This window comes from Micromys minutus, assembly GCF_963924665.1.
Source record: "Micromys minutus genome assembly, chromosome: 6".
Lineage (NCBI taxonomy): Eukaryota > Metazoa > Chordata > Mammalia > Rodentia > Muridae > Micromys > Micromys minutus.
In genome coordinates this window covers 40,504,200-40,519,694 of record NC_137975.1, presented here as the reverse complement: position 1 = coordinate 40,519,694, position 15,495 = coordinate 40,504,200, and the positions used below count along the sequence as shown (strand labels likewise).

General features: G+C 39.4%; 1 protein-coding gene across 1 annotated transcript in view; it reads left to right on the top strand.

Annotated features, from left to right (window-relative positions):
* Positions 1–14,529, top strand: part of GAD2 (glutamate decarboxylase 2) — a gene marked incomplete at both ends in the record, with an annotated part of 60,920 nt that extends 46,391 nt beyond the window's left edge. The window contains 5 exons of the mRNA XM_080917865.1: positions 253–331; positions 5,361–5,510; positions 9,176–9,283; positions 9,596–9,685; positions 14,356–14,529. Of these exons, the coding sequence (XP_080773991.1) occupies positions 253–331; positions 5,361–5,510; positions 9,176–9,283; positions 9,596–9,685; positions 14,356–14,529 (601 nt within the window). The remainder of the gene's footprint in view (positions 1–252; positions 332–5,360; positions 5,511–9,175; positions 9,284–9,595; positions 9,686–14,355) is intronic.
* Between the last annotated feature and the right edge of the window lie 966 nt (positions 14,530–15,495).

The following is a 15,495-nucleotide window of genomic DNA, read 5'->3' as shown; positions in this document are numbered from 1 at the left end:
CTAAAGACACTGAATTGTGTCTCAGTCCCCCTGAGGGTCCTGAGACCACCATACAGGCAGACGTATGTTTTCATTGGAGGTGCCAAGAAGGGAGTGAGGCACTGCTCTCCACCCGTCTCTGAACAGTGGAAGGAGATGGAATGTCATCCTGGGGCATGGGAAAGGAACAGTAAACTGGAAGTTCTGAGGGGCAGAACCTCGGTAATCTGAGCTTGACATGGGATGCCACTCTCTCCTATGATTGTCTTTTAGGGCCAACTCTGTGACATGGAATCCCCACAAGATGATGGGTGTCCCCTTGCAATGTTCGGCTCTCCTGGTTAGAGAGGAGGTAAGCTTTTCTTGACTCTTGAGCCAGTCCAGGGGCAGATGTAACTTCTCATGCAGTCAGTGATCTCTAATGAGATCCAGGTGCTCACACTTCCCACAGGAGCCCTGCTGACCTCTCTATGAAGGGACAGGATTAGATACCTAGAAGGGAGAGGAAGACTAAACTCTCAGCCTTCAGAACTGAGACCTTGACTTCACCTGCATGTTTTCTTCAAACTTCTTTCCTCAGCTCAGACTCCCAATACAGAGACCTTCTACATTCCCATCTCAGAAAATTAAATCTACCACTTGGTTTTGGAAATATGAAATGTATGTTTTACCATAGGAAATGTACACACAATAAAGAATTAAAGTTAGTGTTAGGATTTACATATATATGTGTGTTTATATATGCGTATTTATTTATATATCTCATATTTAAATTTGAATGTCATATTCAGAATGTAAATTTAATCCATCTGCAAATGTATTTATCACATTGAGAAAAAGTGATGTCCACTTTTATTCAAGGTACTTAGATGTTTGCAAAGTCTGAGATAGATTCTTGCTGTTGGCCAACATCTCTACATATCCCTTCTTGGTTCTGGGATGCAGTCATGGTCCTCACCTTACATTCATTGTTACATTTTTAACAAAAGCAAAGCAAAGAGCCAGGTGTAGGGTTCCTAGCACTAAGGAGACTGAAGTAGCATTTCTATGGTTCAAGTTCAGCCTGGGCTGCAGAGCCAGACCCTGTCAAGAAACAAACAACAAAACCAAGCAAATGAAAGAAAAGATTAAACCAAGGAGTTTCACTTCATCCTAATTAAATTTTTATCGTGTTAAAATCATGGTACTATATTTTAGTATCATGACTTTTAAATATTTAACTTGTTTTAATAATATTTCACTTCTTTTAGAATATGTACATAAATTTAGGCTCACTCAAAATCCTGTTATTTAGTGGTAAATATTATTGATATCTTTAAATATATTCTCCCACAATTTTGTGGAAGTGCATATGTTATATCTATATATCTATATTTATATATATATTCATTTTATACATTCAAGATATATGGTATATACATACATTCTATATTTAACATTCTAGGACAAACATGATTATTTCAAAACTTCATTTAATGGTCTTTCAATATTCTATCACATAATATCTAGTCGCTGATAGAGTCCTTAAGTATGTATCTTTATCACTTTTTTAATTAATCGTTCCTTTAAGAGGAATTTTTGGGTCAAAGGGCATGGCTATTTCTTTTACTTTCCATTATTCTTCATAGCTATTAATTTAAGCAGCATGCCTTCTGCGACTTCATCAAATAAATTAAAATATGGACACAAACTGAAGACAAAATCCCCTACAAAATTGGGAGGAACACATTGTAAAATTACCTTTTCACCATCTACCAAGCACATGTAGACTTCAGCCTCATTACTTGAAAAGAGAGAATAAATCTTCATTATGTATGTCTCCGCCAGATGTTTGGTAGTGGTTTGCATCCTGTTGCAGCAAGCCAAAAAGAGAACTGCAAGTCAATCTGAATCTGATTATATGCTGTACTGGAAACAAAGACCTGACAATCTGATGCTATCTAGGACAGAGTCTTGTGTCTTGGCACCTAACCCATTTCCTTGCAAAATACTCATTGACAATTTGAGATATCGAGGTATTTCTCCAATTCATATGAGAGCAGGGGAGAAGATAGACTAAATCAGATACAGGCTGTGGTTTATAGACTAGGGCAGCTAGTCCCACCTAAAAGAGATTGCTATTAATTGATTTTCTCATCGCTGTGACTGAATACTTGATAAGGATATATTTAAAGGAAGGAGGGTTTACATTGGCTCACAATGTCAGATTGTCAGTCCATCAGACAATGTCACAATGTCAGTCCATCCTGATGTGGAAGGTACATTGGCAGGGGAAGTATGGCATGTGGCTGGGATACCTCACTGCCTCCAGTCTCTGCAGAACACAAATGCACAGGCAGAAGTGGGGCTAGACTATAACCCTCCAGGCCTACCCTGAGTGAGCCATTTCTTTCTAAAGCACTACCGTCCAAAGAACCAAGGTTTCAATCATATGTCTATGGAGGGATGTTTCACATTCAAACCATAGCATTCTCTCCATGGCCTCCAGATACTCATGGCTATCTTCTAACACAAAGTACAGAGAGTTCAAAGCTGTAACCCAACAGTTTCAACATTTGTTGTCTATTGTCCAAAGTCTCTTCAGTGACTCAAAGTCGTATCTCAGTTGTGAGCCTCTACAATGGCACAAAATAAATATTCCTGTTCCAAATGGGAAGAATTGGAGCATAGCAAGGAAAGACTACATCAAATGAAGGCTAAAACTGACTAGGCTAAGCTTGAGCTTGAAGAGACAGGCTCATTTCACTTATTGCTAAGACATGTGAAAAGTACATGGAACTTCAATATGTACTACAAAAAACACCAGTGAGACCAAAGAAGTGTATATGTGATACAAGAAAATTGGTATCTCCACTTAACCACTGGTTAGACAGCTCTGCAGGGTCTGCACTTCTCTTGATGCAAAATTATACATGAGATCTTATTGAGTGAAACTTGTCACAGTAAAGAATACTATAAATACCTACAATTGATTAATGTGGGTGGGCCCAGCTACTGGAGAAGATGATCTCCATGGCTCTCAGTCTACTTTTTTTACACGACCTAGGAACACCTGCCCAGTGTGGCACCATCTTCATTGGGTTGAGCCCTCCTATTTTGATCATTAATAAAGAAAATGTGCCCAAAGACTTTTCCACAGGCCAATCTAATCAGCTCACACATTGATATATATATATATATATATATATATATATATATATATATATATATATATATATGTAATTATATATATAAATATAATTAAAGACAAGAAAGAAGCAGGTCAATGCTAAGCTCTCTTTCAAATCCAATAGCATATGATGTTCTGATCATACACACACACACACACACACACACAAACCCTTGGACTACAATGAACAATGGCATCACATAAAATTGCAGTAAATATTCTCTGGTGAGAAAAAAAAATCTTCAGTTTTAAAAAGGTTGAGATATATTGATGAGAGTTTAAAACAAATCCTGGTACTTCAAGGGATTATTGAAGCCTGTAATATTCTGTTATACATCATAATATCTAAACAACTGATATTTAAATATATAGGTTCCTAAGTCTTTGAACTTGAGACTTCTGTTGTGAGTAGCACTCATGTATTTGGACTTGTTTGGAAAACGGTAGTCTTTGACTGTTTCCTTGCTCAGAAGCAGGACATTAGCTCATTACCATTTGCTTCCATGGTGAGCCTGGTCGTTCCAGTGTCAGTCATGAACATTGAGGGCTGGTCTGACCCATCCACCATCCCATAAGTTCCTCCATTCTTTCCTTTAGTGCTGATCACAAGTACTTTTGAGCTCTTGATGCCAGGGGGAAAGTGGTACAAAATTATTGTGCCCATGAAACAAAATCCAGGTGCCTAGTATAATGATACACCTTATTAGTCTGTAAAGGGATTTTCTTCTTCGGATTCAATGCCTTCCTCTTGCTCTAATACAAACACATTATATTTTTTTTTTGTCTTATTTCCAAAGATGGAGTTTATATAACGTGAAGCCCAAGCTGAAAGTGGAGTCGATTCTATTGTGTATCAAGTGCTCTGTCTGTATTGCTCTGAATTTTGGTTTGGATTCTTTAAAAGGCTCCAGGTTCTTCTCCAGCTCAGTGATCCCATTTTGGTCTTTTCTTCTCTTGTCATGAGTCACAAGAGAAAAAAAAAAACCAAATGCCAAAGCTTTTATGAAATCACAATTACACAGTAGCTGACAGAAGAATGAAAAGCTTCCAGCAGATGTGATAAATTGAATCGTGGTGGGGTTTCCAGTAAGAGACACGAGATGCTATTGTAGTCAGAAGCATGAGTCATTTGCCATTCTAAGGAGCAATAACTTCTCTGCCTATTTCTAGAATAGGGTTATGGTGCTTGGGCAAATTCATGGTCACTGACGGGAAACTCTCCTTTACTCCTACCATAAGCCACTAAATGTGAAAATGGAATCTCTAAGCCTGACCCTTGGGAAAGGAACAGGAGATGGGAAAAATTGCTCATTTATGTTCAACTCTGGATTGCGGCAGCTCTGGATGTTTTTTACATTTTAATATGTAAAAATAAGTGCTCAGAGTCTGATAATTACAGGGGAGAAAAAGTGCTAGAAGAACCACAGTAACTACACTGGATAAACCAATTGGGGCTGGAGAGATTAGATAAAGGTTAGGCATACTAGCTAAACTTTCAGAGGAGCCAGGCCTGATTCCCAGCACCCACACAGTAGCCAACAATCATTTGCATCTTCAGTTCCCAGGAATCTAATAGTCATTTCTGGTTTCTTTGGGCACAAATACACAGCTATACATGCAAGAAGCCTGTCCACACACATAAAATAAATCTTAAAAAACAAAGAACCTGCAAGGTTCTGAAGCCTCTTCCTCCCATTCTTTTCCTCTTTCTCCTCACCTTCCTCTTTAAAAGGGTGATCTTGCTATGTAATCTTGGCTGACCTGGAACTCACTGTGTAAACAAAGATGAGCTCAAACTTGAAGCAACTCTCCTACTTCTATCTTCCAAGTATTAGATTTCTGAAATGTTTAGGTACAACAAAACTAGATCAAGACGATCTTCCAGAAAATGAGTATCCCACTCTGATTTTTATTTATCTACCTATTTTTTATTAATGGTAAGAAATTGATATGTTTATGTATTTCTTAAAAATGAAGAAGAAAACCAAAGTGTAAGTGTGTCCCTGTTAGCTTCTGGTAGGCTGCCACCTGAGCCTTCATCCCACAGAATCAACCGACCGTGCTTGCCTAGACTCTCTTCCTACTGAATTCTTGCTGTGTTTTTCTTCTAAAAGATACAAGAACATTTAGGCCCTATGATTTTTCTTTCTTAACAATTATCCACAATGCAATGCTAAGGAGTGAATCCTGAATTTTCTCTTTGCTCCTGTAGGGACTGATGCAGAGCTGCAACCAGATGCACGCTTCCTACCTCTTTCAGCAAGATAAGCACTATGACCTGTCCTATGACACGGGAGACAAGGCCTTGCAGTGTGGACGCCACGTCGATGTTTTTAAATTATGGCTCATGTGGAGAGCAAAGGTGAGGCCAGGCCAGCTGAACGATAACTAAAGAAAAGAAAACCTGTCTGACACAGTTTTAAAAACACGATTGCTAAATGAAAAGTTACACAGGGAATTCTTTTTAAACCCGTGTCTGCACAGGTGTGTTCTTCATGGATAAGCACATGATTATACCCACTGTTGTGTCCTTTCACATCCTAGGCTTTCTGAAACTCTCTAAACTCAAAGACCCATTTTGATGCATCTAGCAGAACACCCTGATTTTTTTTAAGAAGCACCTCTTACTGTTGTCATTCTTGCTGTTATTTGGTTTATTTTATGCACCCCTGTCTCCATCTTGGTAGATGAATCATCTTGATAACTGGTTGCCTGTGTAGATTAGTATGTTTTAGAAGAAACTGGAAGGAAAATGCCTTCCATGGCCACATGTTTCCCTGACCACTTATTACAATGACCACTTGCTACCATTACTACTTATGACCATGACCACTCTAGTGGATGACTTCTAATGAGAAAATAATTTTCAAAACTCCAGAAAATCTTCCAGAAAATGAGCATCCCACTCTGATTTTTATTTATCTACGTATTTTTTATGAATTGTAAAAAATTGATATATTTATGTATTTTCTGGGGTCCTGTGTACTTCAAATTTTACCTAGGTGATGATTTTTCCTCTGCCAACCAGATCATTTCTGTGTACAGTACGGGTAAGGCCTCTTTGCAGCCTTCTGGAGACTAACAGTTGTGTTAAATGTAAGGAGGCTGAACAGGTCAGAAGCCATATTTTATTAGTTTATTCTTTGACTGTTTTATGTATGTATATAATCCATTGTGGTCCCACTTGTACCTCCACCCTTTAATTTGTCCCTTCAACCCTCCAAATCTCAAGCCCAAATTCCACTTTCATATCTTTTGTGTGTGTGGAGGGGGTTGCTTTGTGAGGTGCAGAGTTTCATTTTTACTAGACTATCAGTCTACAAATCACGAAATCAAACAATGTCCAGAGCTATACTACAAAAACTGAAAGTCTATACCAGGGAACTCAAAGGAAAATGAGCAAGGGGGTAACTGAAGGGGATGCAGGAATGCCCTTCCTGTGTGTTTGGCCAAGAGGCCTCTACACATCTGACTCTGTGCTATCACTATCTACACAGTGGGCAACAGGCCTAGTTTCATAGATTGAAGTAAGCAACTTATCGGCAGACATGTTCCCTTCCAGGATGAAGGCAAGCAAGAAGGGCCTTCGTAAAGACGTAGAAACTGTCCTTAGTAACAAACTCCACAGACTGTTCTAGGACGTTTTTCCATATACAGGGAAAAACTTAGATAGCTTAGATACACGTGAGATGACCAAGAAGAAAAGAGGAAATCTTTCACTGATAGAGGAACAGTATAGTCCATAGGTGTTTTGTAGAATCTTCTTTAAGCCTATTCTCAACAGAGACAAGTTTAAGTTCGAAGAACTCTGATATGGTTCCCAGGATAGCATGTCCTCGGGCCGTCTCCTTTACAATATTTACCCACTCGGTTTTCTCAAACTGTTTGGAAGTGTTACCACTGAGTCTGGTAAGGGTGTTGTTTGCTGGGACTCTACCTTTTAGATCTTGACAGCACCCACCACACCACCCTTGAAAGCATATGCTTGTAATTCTAGCACTCGGGAGCAGAAGAGTCACTGTAAGTTCGTGACCAGCCTGTTCTGTATAGCAAGTCAGAAGCCAGACAAAGCTACACGAAGAAGACCCTATCTCACAAAGCCAAAACCGAAACAAAAGCAGAAGTTAAGAGTCTGCTGAAAACATATAAGCAGTCCCCATTCCTTAGCATAAGATTTGGTCATTTGGTCACAACACTTTAATTTGGAGGAGGAAACATCAATATTGTGGTGGGTTCCCAATCAGCCTTTAAAGTTAGTAGATTTATTTCACTGATGAATTGTCAAATAGTAAGTTAAGAAAGATTTATCTGTAAGTAGAGTGGAAGTTCTCTCTTCTCTCATACACCATTCTTTTGTTTCTTTCTCCTTCAGTGTTTTCCTTAAAGTGTATTTACATAAGCTCATGCTGCACTAGCTCCTTAAACCTCAACTCCTGAGGTGGCCCTTGGTTCTTAGAAGAGTAACTTTAAAAAGATCATGATTGGATCAAACAGCAGGAGCAGGTCAACCCCTGAGATGAAGGTTAAGGGAGCCAGCTTTTCCTGTCCTGACATAAAAGACTCCACAGAGGTGAAAGGGCAAGGACAAGCTGCAAGACTTAAGAGCATCCTTCCATTTGTTGCACAAAGCTTCAAATGTCTGGGCACCCAAATGGAACAATTTTCCATTTGCCTTCCAACTAACTTAAAGCTTCATTTTTGTCTTAAGACAACATGATAATAGTTCTCGAAATACTAAGCACAATCTGTCAACATAGACCGAAGTGAGGATAGTTATCCCATCAAAAGCTCCTTTGCCATGCTTGTCACAGAAATCAAACCTCCCCTGCAGGAACAACCATAGAAAATTTGCCCATAATGGTTACATGGATTTGAGACAAGATCCTATTTTAAAGACAGGCTGGTCTCAAACTCTTAGCAATACTCTCTTACCTCACTGGGTAATACTCAGTACTCACTGGGTTCATGATGGTATTTTTTTTCCATTCAAAGGAGAATTAGGACTTCATCTAAAAAAGAATAATGAGGAAGAATAGATAGGAGAACACCACTTCAGTAACAACATTTTTTGAACCTATCTCATTTCTGTGATATAGCTCATTCTGAAGCATGCTTTACATGGGCTGGGTTGGGTCTTCCTTTTGGGCAATAAGAAACATGCCCATTTTAACTATTATACCTACAGTTGCTTCTTCTGAGTTCCATGCTGGATAAGGTCATGTACCACTTCCAGGAGCATTAACCTCTTTCCTGAGATTTCCATTTGCACTTAGCAAATACAGAAACTAGCAGAGGAAAGGTATTTTGGAAATCAGTTTTCTAGTGCGCCCAGACATTGGTTAGATAGCTCTGGTTCAAGGCAGTTGTACTGTTTTGCATAAGTCCAGATGCAAGATTTCCAGAACTGAGAAATAAAAGCTGCTGATAGCTTATGTACCCAGCTGCTGTGAGGCACGCATCACTACCGAGGAGGACACCAAAAAGCTAGGCACAGTGACAGCCTTCCTAAGACTCATTTGTCTGATCAACTGACACTCAGCAAGCGACTGATTGTTCCTGAGGCATAGAGGGTGTTTCAGGGATGGATAATTTACATCATGAGTAAGGGCCAAGCAGGCACATGGGGGAGGCACCACAAGGCTTCTTTCTTATCTGCAGGAAAAGACTAGCCCAGCCCTTCTGTTATTAATGGCTTCCATGATTGCATCTATGAGCTGCAGAGGCAAATTTTCCCCTTGAGTAATCAAAATAATTGCCTAGGGAATGAAGCCCAGGGAACAAAGGGAGTCAACGGTAGGGCCTCTTAATGAAAAGGAACAAACACACCTTGGGGGGAGAATTAAAGGAGAGTAATTGACAGAAAAGCCTCTAGGAGCAACCTTGTCTAAGGGGTGTCAAAGTGGCAGGCCTGGAAATGGCAGAATGACTGCCACTCTCCAGAGGACTCATGCTGTTCCCTCATTTCTATCTGAGAGCTACCCACAGGCTCAGTCTGTCTAACACTTTTTTCCTTCCTCTCTTTTGTAGGGGACTACTGGGTTTGAAGCACATATTGATAAGTGTTTGGAGCTGGCAGAGTATTTATACAATATCATAAAAAACAGAGAAGGATATGAAATGGTATTTGATGGGAAGGTATGTGTTCACATTTCAACAATCACCATGAGCGGCTTTAATCCCAGTCTTTACCCCTGGCATTTTCTGGCACCAGTAATGTGCTCTCTGGCTAAGTGTGACCATGACAAGGGGATGCAATAGATGGTAGAATGGCTCTTTCAGGCTGGAATAAAGATTGAACGCACAACTCTGAAGAATGTGAAAGGGAGATGTTCCAAAAGCAATTACTCATTTAAATCCAGGGATTGTCTTCTGAACTGGAAGGAACAGTTCATTTGAACCATCCTTGAAATTTTAGACCAGGCCTTAATTCTATTTTCTTCTTTTTAGCCTCAGCACACAAATGTCTGCTTCTGGTTTGTACCTCCTAGTTTGCGTGTTCTGGAAGACAATGAAGAGAGAATGAGCCGCCTCTCAAAAGTAGGTGCTGAGAGTTTGGTCTGTGTATCTTCTTTATGACATGCAAAATCTTTGTAGGGAGTACCAGCTAGAGCCTGGACCCATCTCCTCCATGAGCTCTTACAAAGCCCAGATGTATAAAGCCATTATTCCCTAACTTTTCACAATTTCATTTGCTTGTTCCAAGAGAGAGAGTTTATGATGTCCTAAAATAATTGATTGGGTGACAATCTTTACTGACATTCAGAAAACACCAAAAACTGTCCTTGAAGGTCACTGGTTTTTGAAGGGAAATGGATACTCAGAAGTATAAAACTAACTTCAAGTATGAGAAAGTTTCAGTCAAAAGAAACAGAAAAAAAGAAAGAAAGAAAGAAAGAAAGAAAGAAAGGAAGGAAGGAAGGAAGGAAGGAAGAAAGAAAGAAAGAAAGAAAGAAAGAAAGAAAGAAGAAAGGAAAAGGGAGGGAGGAAGGGAAGGGGAGGGAAGAAGGGAGCAAGGGAAGGAAGGAAGGAAAAAGAAGGAAAGGAGGAAGGAAAAAAGAAAGAAAGAGAGAGAGAAAGAAAGAAAGGAAAGGAAAGGAAAAGACCCTTTTGAGATACCAAGATTCAGTGTACACAGTAGAAGGAGCCATTATCTTAACAACTACCATTCACAGGGTGTACTGTGTGCCCCAGGCTTTAGGTGACTTAAAGACTCATGGCAGCTCATGTGAGTCGATGTGGCCGAGCACTGTTGCTCTCCCATTTTATTGATTGACTGTGGGAAAATGTAATGTTCCCCAAATTGCTCAGTAAGGCTGACTCCAGAGCATAAGAGCTCTAAAGTCTCTGCTGGTTAGAAAGAAAATAAAACTCTGCAGGTTTTTGTTGTTTTGCTTTTGTTTTGGTTTTTTTTTGTTGTTGTTGTTGTTTTGTTTTGTTTTTGTTTTTTTTATCTTCAATCTCTACCATCTCCTAACACTTACATATGGATGAAGTTTACTTTATGGTGCACACCAAAGGGAGAGGACGGCAGAGTCTATTTCTCACAGTGCTGTAGGAATGGGAAGCCAGGGCCACCCATCACTTACTCATGAACCTCAGAAGGTTAGTTGTTATAGGCCTTGTTTCAGTGACGCCAGGAGGCTGAAGGCACAGCCAGGTTAGTCAGGCTTGTATTCCCTACTGCTAAGAATTGACTTAGCTCATTGACCTTCTGGAATAATTTATTCCCTTCTATGAAAAGGGAAGTAAAGGATTCCTGTAGAGCAGTGGTTCTCAACATTCCTAATGCTTCAACCCTTCAACCGTGTTCCTTATGTTGGGGTGGTCCTCAAGCATAAAATCATTTCACTGCTACTTCATAACTATAATTTTGCTACTGATGCATTTCAGTGTAAATATGTGATATGCAGGGTATCTAATATGTGACTCCAAAGGGGTCACGACCAACAGGTTGAGAACCACTGCTGTAGATGAAAACCCCTCAGGAGACTTTTTAAAATATTAATATCTGCCCTTTAGCAGTCTGGGACCACATTCTTCAGCAGGATGAAACTCACATGTGGCTTTTATTTCTTTTAATTTGTCAGTGTATGTTGTATATGAAAGTACATGTTCAGGTATACATGCAAATGAATATGTGTGGATATATGCATGTGTGTACCTGCATGTTGGAAAGAGAGCAAAATTCACTTTTGAACAAGACAAGGCCAAGAATTTGCCCATTTCAGAGATGTATTATTCAAAAATCATCAAAAGGGTGGCTTTGGGGCTTGCAGTCCAATGAATTGCTATAGCTTAGGTGGTTTATGAACAACAGAAATTGATTTTTCACAGTTCAGGGGCTGAGAAATCTGAGATCAAGAAGTCAGCAGATTCCATATCTGCTGAGGGCCTACTTCCTGCTCCATCAGCAGCCTTTTCACCTTCTCTAGGGTGTTAATTATTAAGGCAGAGTTTCCCAAGGTCCCCCATCTCCTTAAGAATTATGATTGTAAGAGAGAAATTTGAGGAGACACAATGTTCAGCCTATAGAAGGTACTTCTCACATACTTTCTTGCATAAGGGAAAAGAACTTTTACCAAATTTAAAGAGCCTTTCCTAAGAGTTCACTGGTAGGAAACAAATATCCAGATAACAGAAGCGGTGATGACTAATGCCCATCCACTGCTTCCTGAGGATGTAAAGATGAGGATCTGGTAGATGCGTTTTTAGTTGTCTAAGAGGCTGGCCTAGAACTCACTATGTAGCCCGTCTGGCCTAGAACTTATAAAAGATCCACCTGACTCTGCCTCCTAAATCCTGGGATTAAAGGTGTGCATCCAGTAACTCACTGAGCATTACCTGCATCTATTTTAGCAGTATTATAGTCCTCCACGAATTGATGATTTTCAAAAGGCCAACAGAAGGGTTTAATAGCAAATTAGTAAAGAAATAACTTGGTCTCATATATGAGATGACTTTGAAACGTCTTCTGTGGAGTAATGAAAAACTCACTTGGCAAGGTTTTGACATTACGGGATGTCTCCTTGACAGCATTCATACATTTCTAAGATTTAAACACAAAAGCTTTTTAACATGTAATGAAAATACATTTTCAAGATAACTACATGTTATTTCATGAACAGTAGCCTTCTCAGGAGGAAACAAATGTTATTTCATAAACAGTACCCTCCTCGGGAAGAAGTGCAGTTTAATTATGAAGAGGTAATGTACGTGATGGTCCTCATTTTCAACTGAGTCTGTGACCATGTACATCTCACACAAGTGGAAAGAATCTCTGGCTTCTCCTTTCTGGCTGTATCTTTGTAATGGACATCAAAGATCAGATGCTGCATACATAAAATCCAGTGGCAAATTCATGTGGAAGAATGTGCATCTGATTAGATGCAACTAAAATGTGCTTATTAGCAAGCTGCTCTTCTCACGCTGCGGCCATGTCTGCTAATGTTCGGGAAGCCCTCTGCTGTTTCCTGCACCGTGTTAGGAAACAAAAGAATGAAAAGGTAGATGCCTACCTTCCAGCCAGTTAAGAAATTAGGATTTCTTAATATAATTTTTTAATGTTTAAGGTCCTGTAGTTACAACTCAGAAGAAGTCAGTTGATGGCGGGCAGAAAAGGGCTCATGTGGACTGGGATAACATACCATGGTATGACTGATGATCGGCATGAAATGACAAAAAAATACAGATGGTTCAAAGAATATTTAGTAAATGGCCTTGTCAGAGTTGAAGACTCATTTTGGTGAGCACTTGAAGATGAATTCTTGGAGCTGATGACAAAGGGCTGATTTGAGGAGCTGGAGAACATGGACTTAATTTGAAACAGTGAAGAAAACCCATGAAGTTGCAATGGAACAGATTAACAGAAGCACTGTGGTCTTGTCCCCAGATGTTCCTCTGTATATGAAGTCTTGTGGGGTCAGCTGTTCACTCCTAAATAAGTCTTCACATCAGCAAAGCCTTGGGTTGTTTACTCAAAATACTTGTAAGTGAAAACAATGTGAAAAGAGAAGGAAAAGAAACGAGAAAAGTTAGAACCACAAGATGCTGACAGAAGTGTGTTTACTTATTTTTTTTTTTTGTGCATTTGTGTGTTAGTAGGGGGCACGCCCTTTTGGGGGGAGCTAAAAGAAGGCACTGGGCATTACTCCATTGCCCTCTGACTTCTTCTTTTTTTTTAAATCTTTTATGATTCCTTTTTTAAAAAAACATTTTTAATGTAGGGCTGGAGAGATAGTTCAGTGTGTTAAGAGCACTGGCTGCTCTTCCAGAGGTCATAGGTTCAATTCCCAGCAACCATCTGTCACTGGATCTGATGCCCTCTGCTGCTGCACTCATACAGCATGCTCATATACATAAAATAAATACATCTTTAAAAATGTTTATGCACATTGGTGTTTGCCAGCATGTATGTCTGTGGGAGGGTGTGGGATCCCCGGAACCTGGAGTTACAGGTGTGAGCTGCCTTGTAGGTGCTGGGAATTGAACCTGGGTCCTCTGGAGGGACAGTCAGTGCTCTTAACTCCTGAGCCACTTCTCCAGCCCCTACTTAATCTTCTGATACAGGGCTCTTAGGGGAATCCGAAGCTTTCCATTTCAAATAGGCTGGCTGGCCAGCAAGCTTCATGACCAGCCTGTCTCCTCCCTAGAGCCTCGGTGTTACAGGCATGCACCCTGTTTTTTAGAAGCATGTACCATGTACTCCTGGCTTTATTACATGGGTGTTAGGAGAGCAAAGGTTCTCATATTTTCAAGCAAGTGCACTCACCCACTGATCTATCTCTCCAGCACTTCTGTCTGCTACTTTTACCCATCACTTGATACTAAGGCTTGCCCCTCATAAACATTTTTATTAACAATGCTTTCTTTCAATGACTTTGCCTTTTCCGTGGTGAAAGTCTCTTCAGTTTAGTAGTGTTAAACCATTTAACCTTGGAACAAGATTATTCCCATTCCCGGCAAAAACTAACAAAGCATCAAGGTGGCTAGTCTCTTATTATATTTAAGGTTTTTAACATTTTAATCTATCTTTTATTTACTGATCTCATGAAAACTTGAAGCATTTACTTCAAGAGAAAATTGTGGTCCTGTTTAACAACTAAAAACGTCACTTGCTGTGGGGTGCACCGCCATAATACACCAGCATTGCATAACATAAAGGAGGTCCAGGAGAGAAAGTCATTGCACTGATGTGGTCTTTCCCACAGGTGGCGCCAGTGATCAAAGCCAGAATGATGGAGTATGGGACCACAATGGTCAGCTACCAACCCTTAGGAGACAAGGTCAACTTCTTCCGCATGGTCATCTCAAACCCTGCAGCAACTCACCAAGACATCGACTTCCTCATTGAAGAAATCGAACGTCTGGGACAAGATTTGTAATCACATTGCTCATCAAACTGTTTTGGTTCTCTAGGTAGACAGCTAAGTTGTCACAAATTGTGTAAATGTATTTGTAGTTTGTTCCAGAGTAATTCTATTTCTATATTGTGGTGTCACGGTAGAGTAAAGTGTAAAAAAATTCAAAACCAACAGGAAACATCACTCCTTTTAAAAATCCTTTCTTAAGTTTAGAATATGTCTCTAGTAATTAGTGACAAATGGCTATGTTCTAATCAGCAAGAGAAAGTATAGCATTGTTATAAGTACTTCCCTCTAATATAGTACGCTAATCCAACCCTGTTTGCACTTCAGAGTAGTAGTGCTGAATAATGCCAAATCACCCTTGAATCATAAATGTCTGGGGTGCCGTGAAAAGGACAAAGTAAATAGAAAATGTATGCTGACCAGAAAAACTCTTGCCTTTTCATAGTATTAGAAAAAAAATTCTAATTTACCTAGAGCAACATTTCAAATGTATTTAAATACATATAATTTTACAAAAAGAAAAATATATATTAAAAGAAATCCTATTTTGTAACATATAGATTTTATTTTATATGGGTTATGCAAACGGCAGGGGAAGATATGAAACCTAAGCCAGATTTATTTCTTTATTTTTTTTCTTTCTACCTTTCTTTTCATGAAGGCACAATAAAACACTTTAGCAAGGTAATTTTAACATAGAACCCACAGAATTCTTTTAAAATGTAATAACTTACTTTAGTATATATTGTGGCTTATCATATCTCTAAAGATAGTCTTTCAAAAAAACACACACAAAATAAAACTTGTAAAAACAAGTGACCAGGACAATAATTAAGATTCTCTTCCTGTTTAGACGTTGCACTAGTTGGCCCTAGAAGACCCAATCTATTAGCCTGACAAGTCCAGCTTGAACCCGGACCCAGGCAAGCATGACAATTCTGCTTCCAAAGGCTGATATTTGGTCTTGAAGTGACTTTTCAA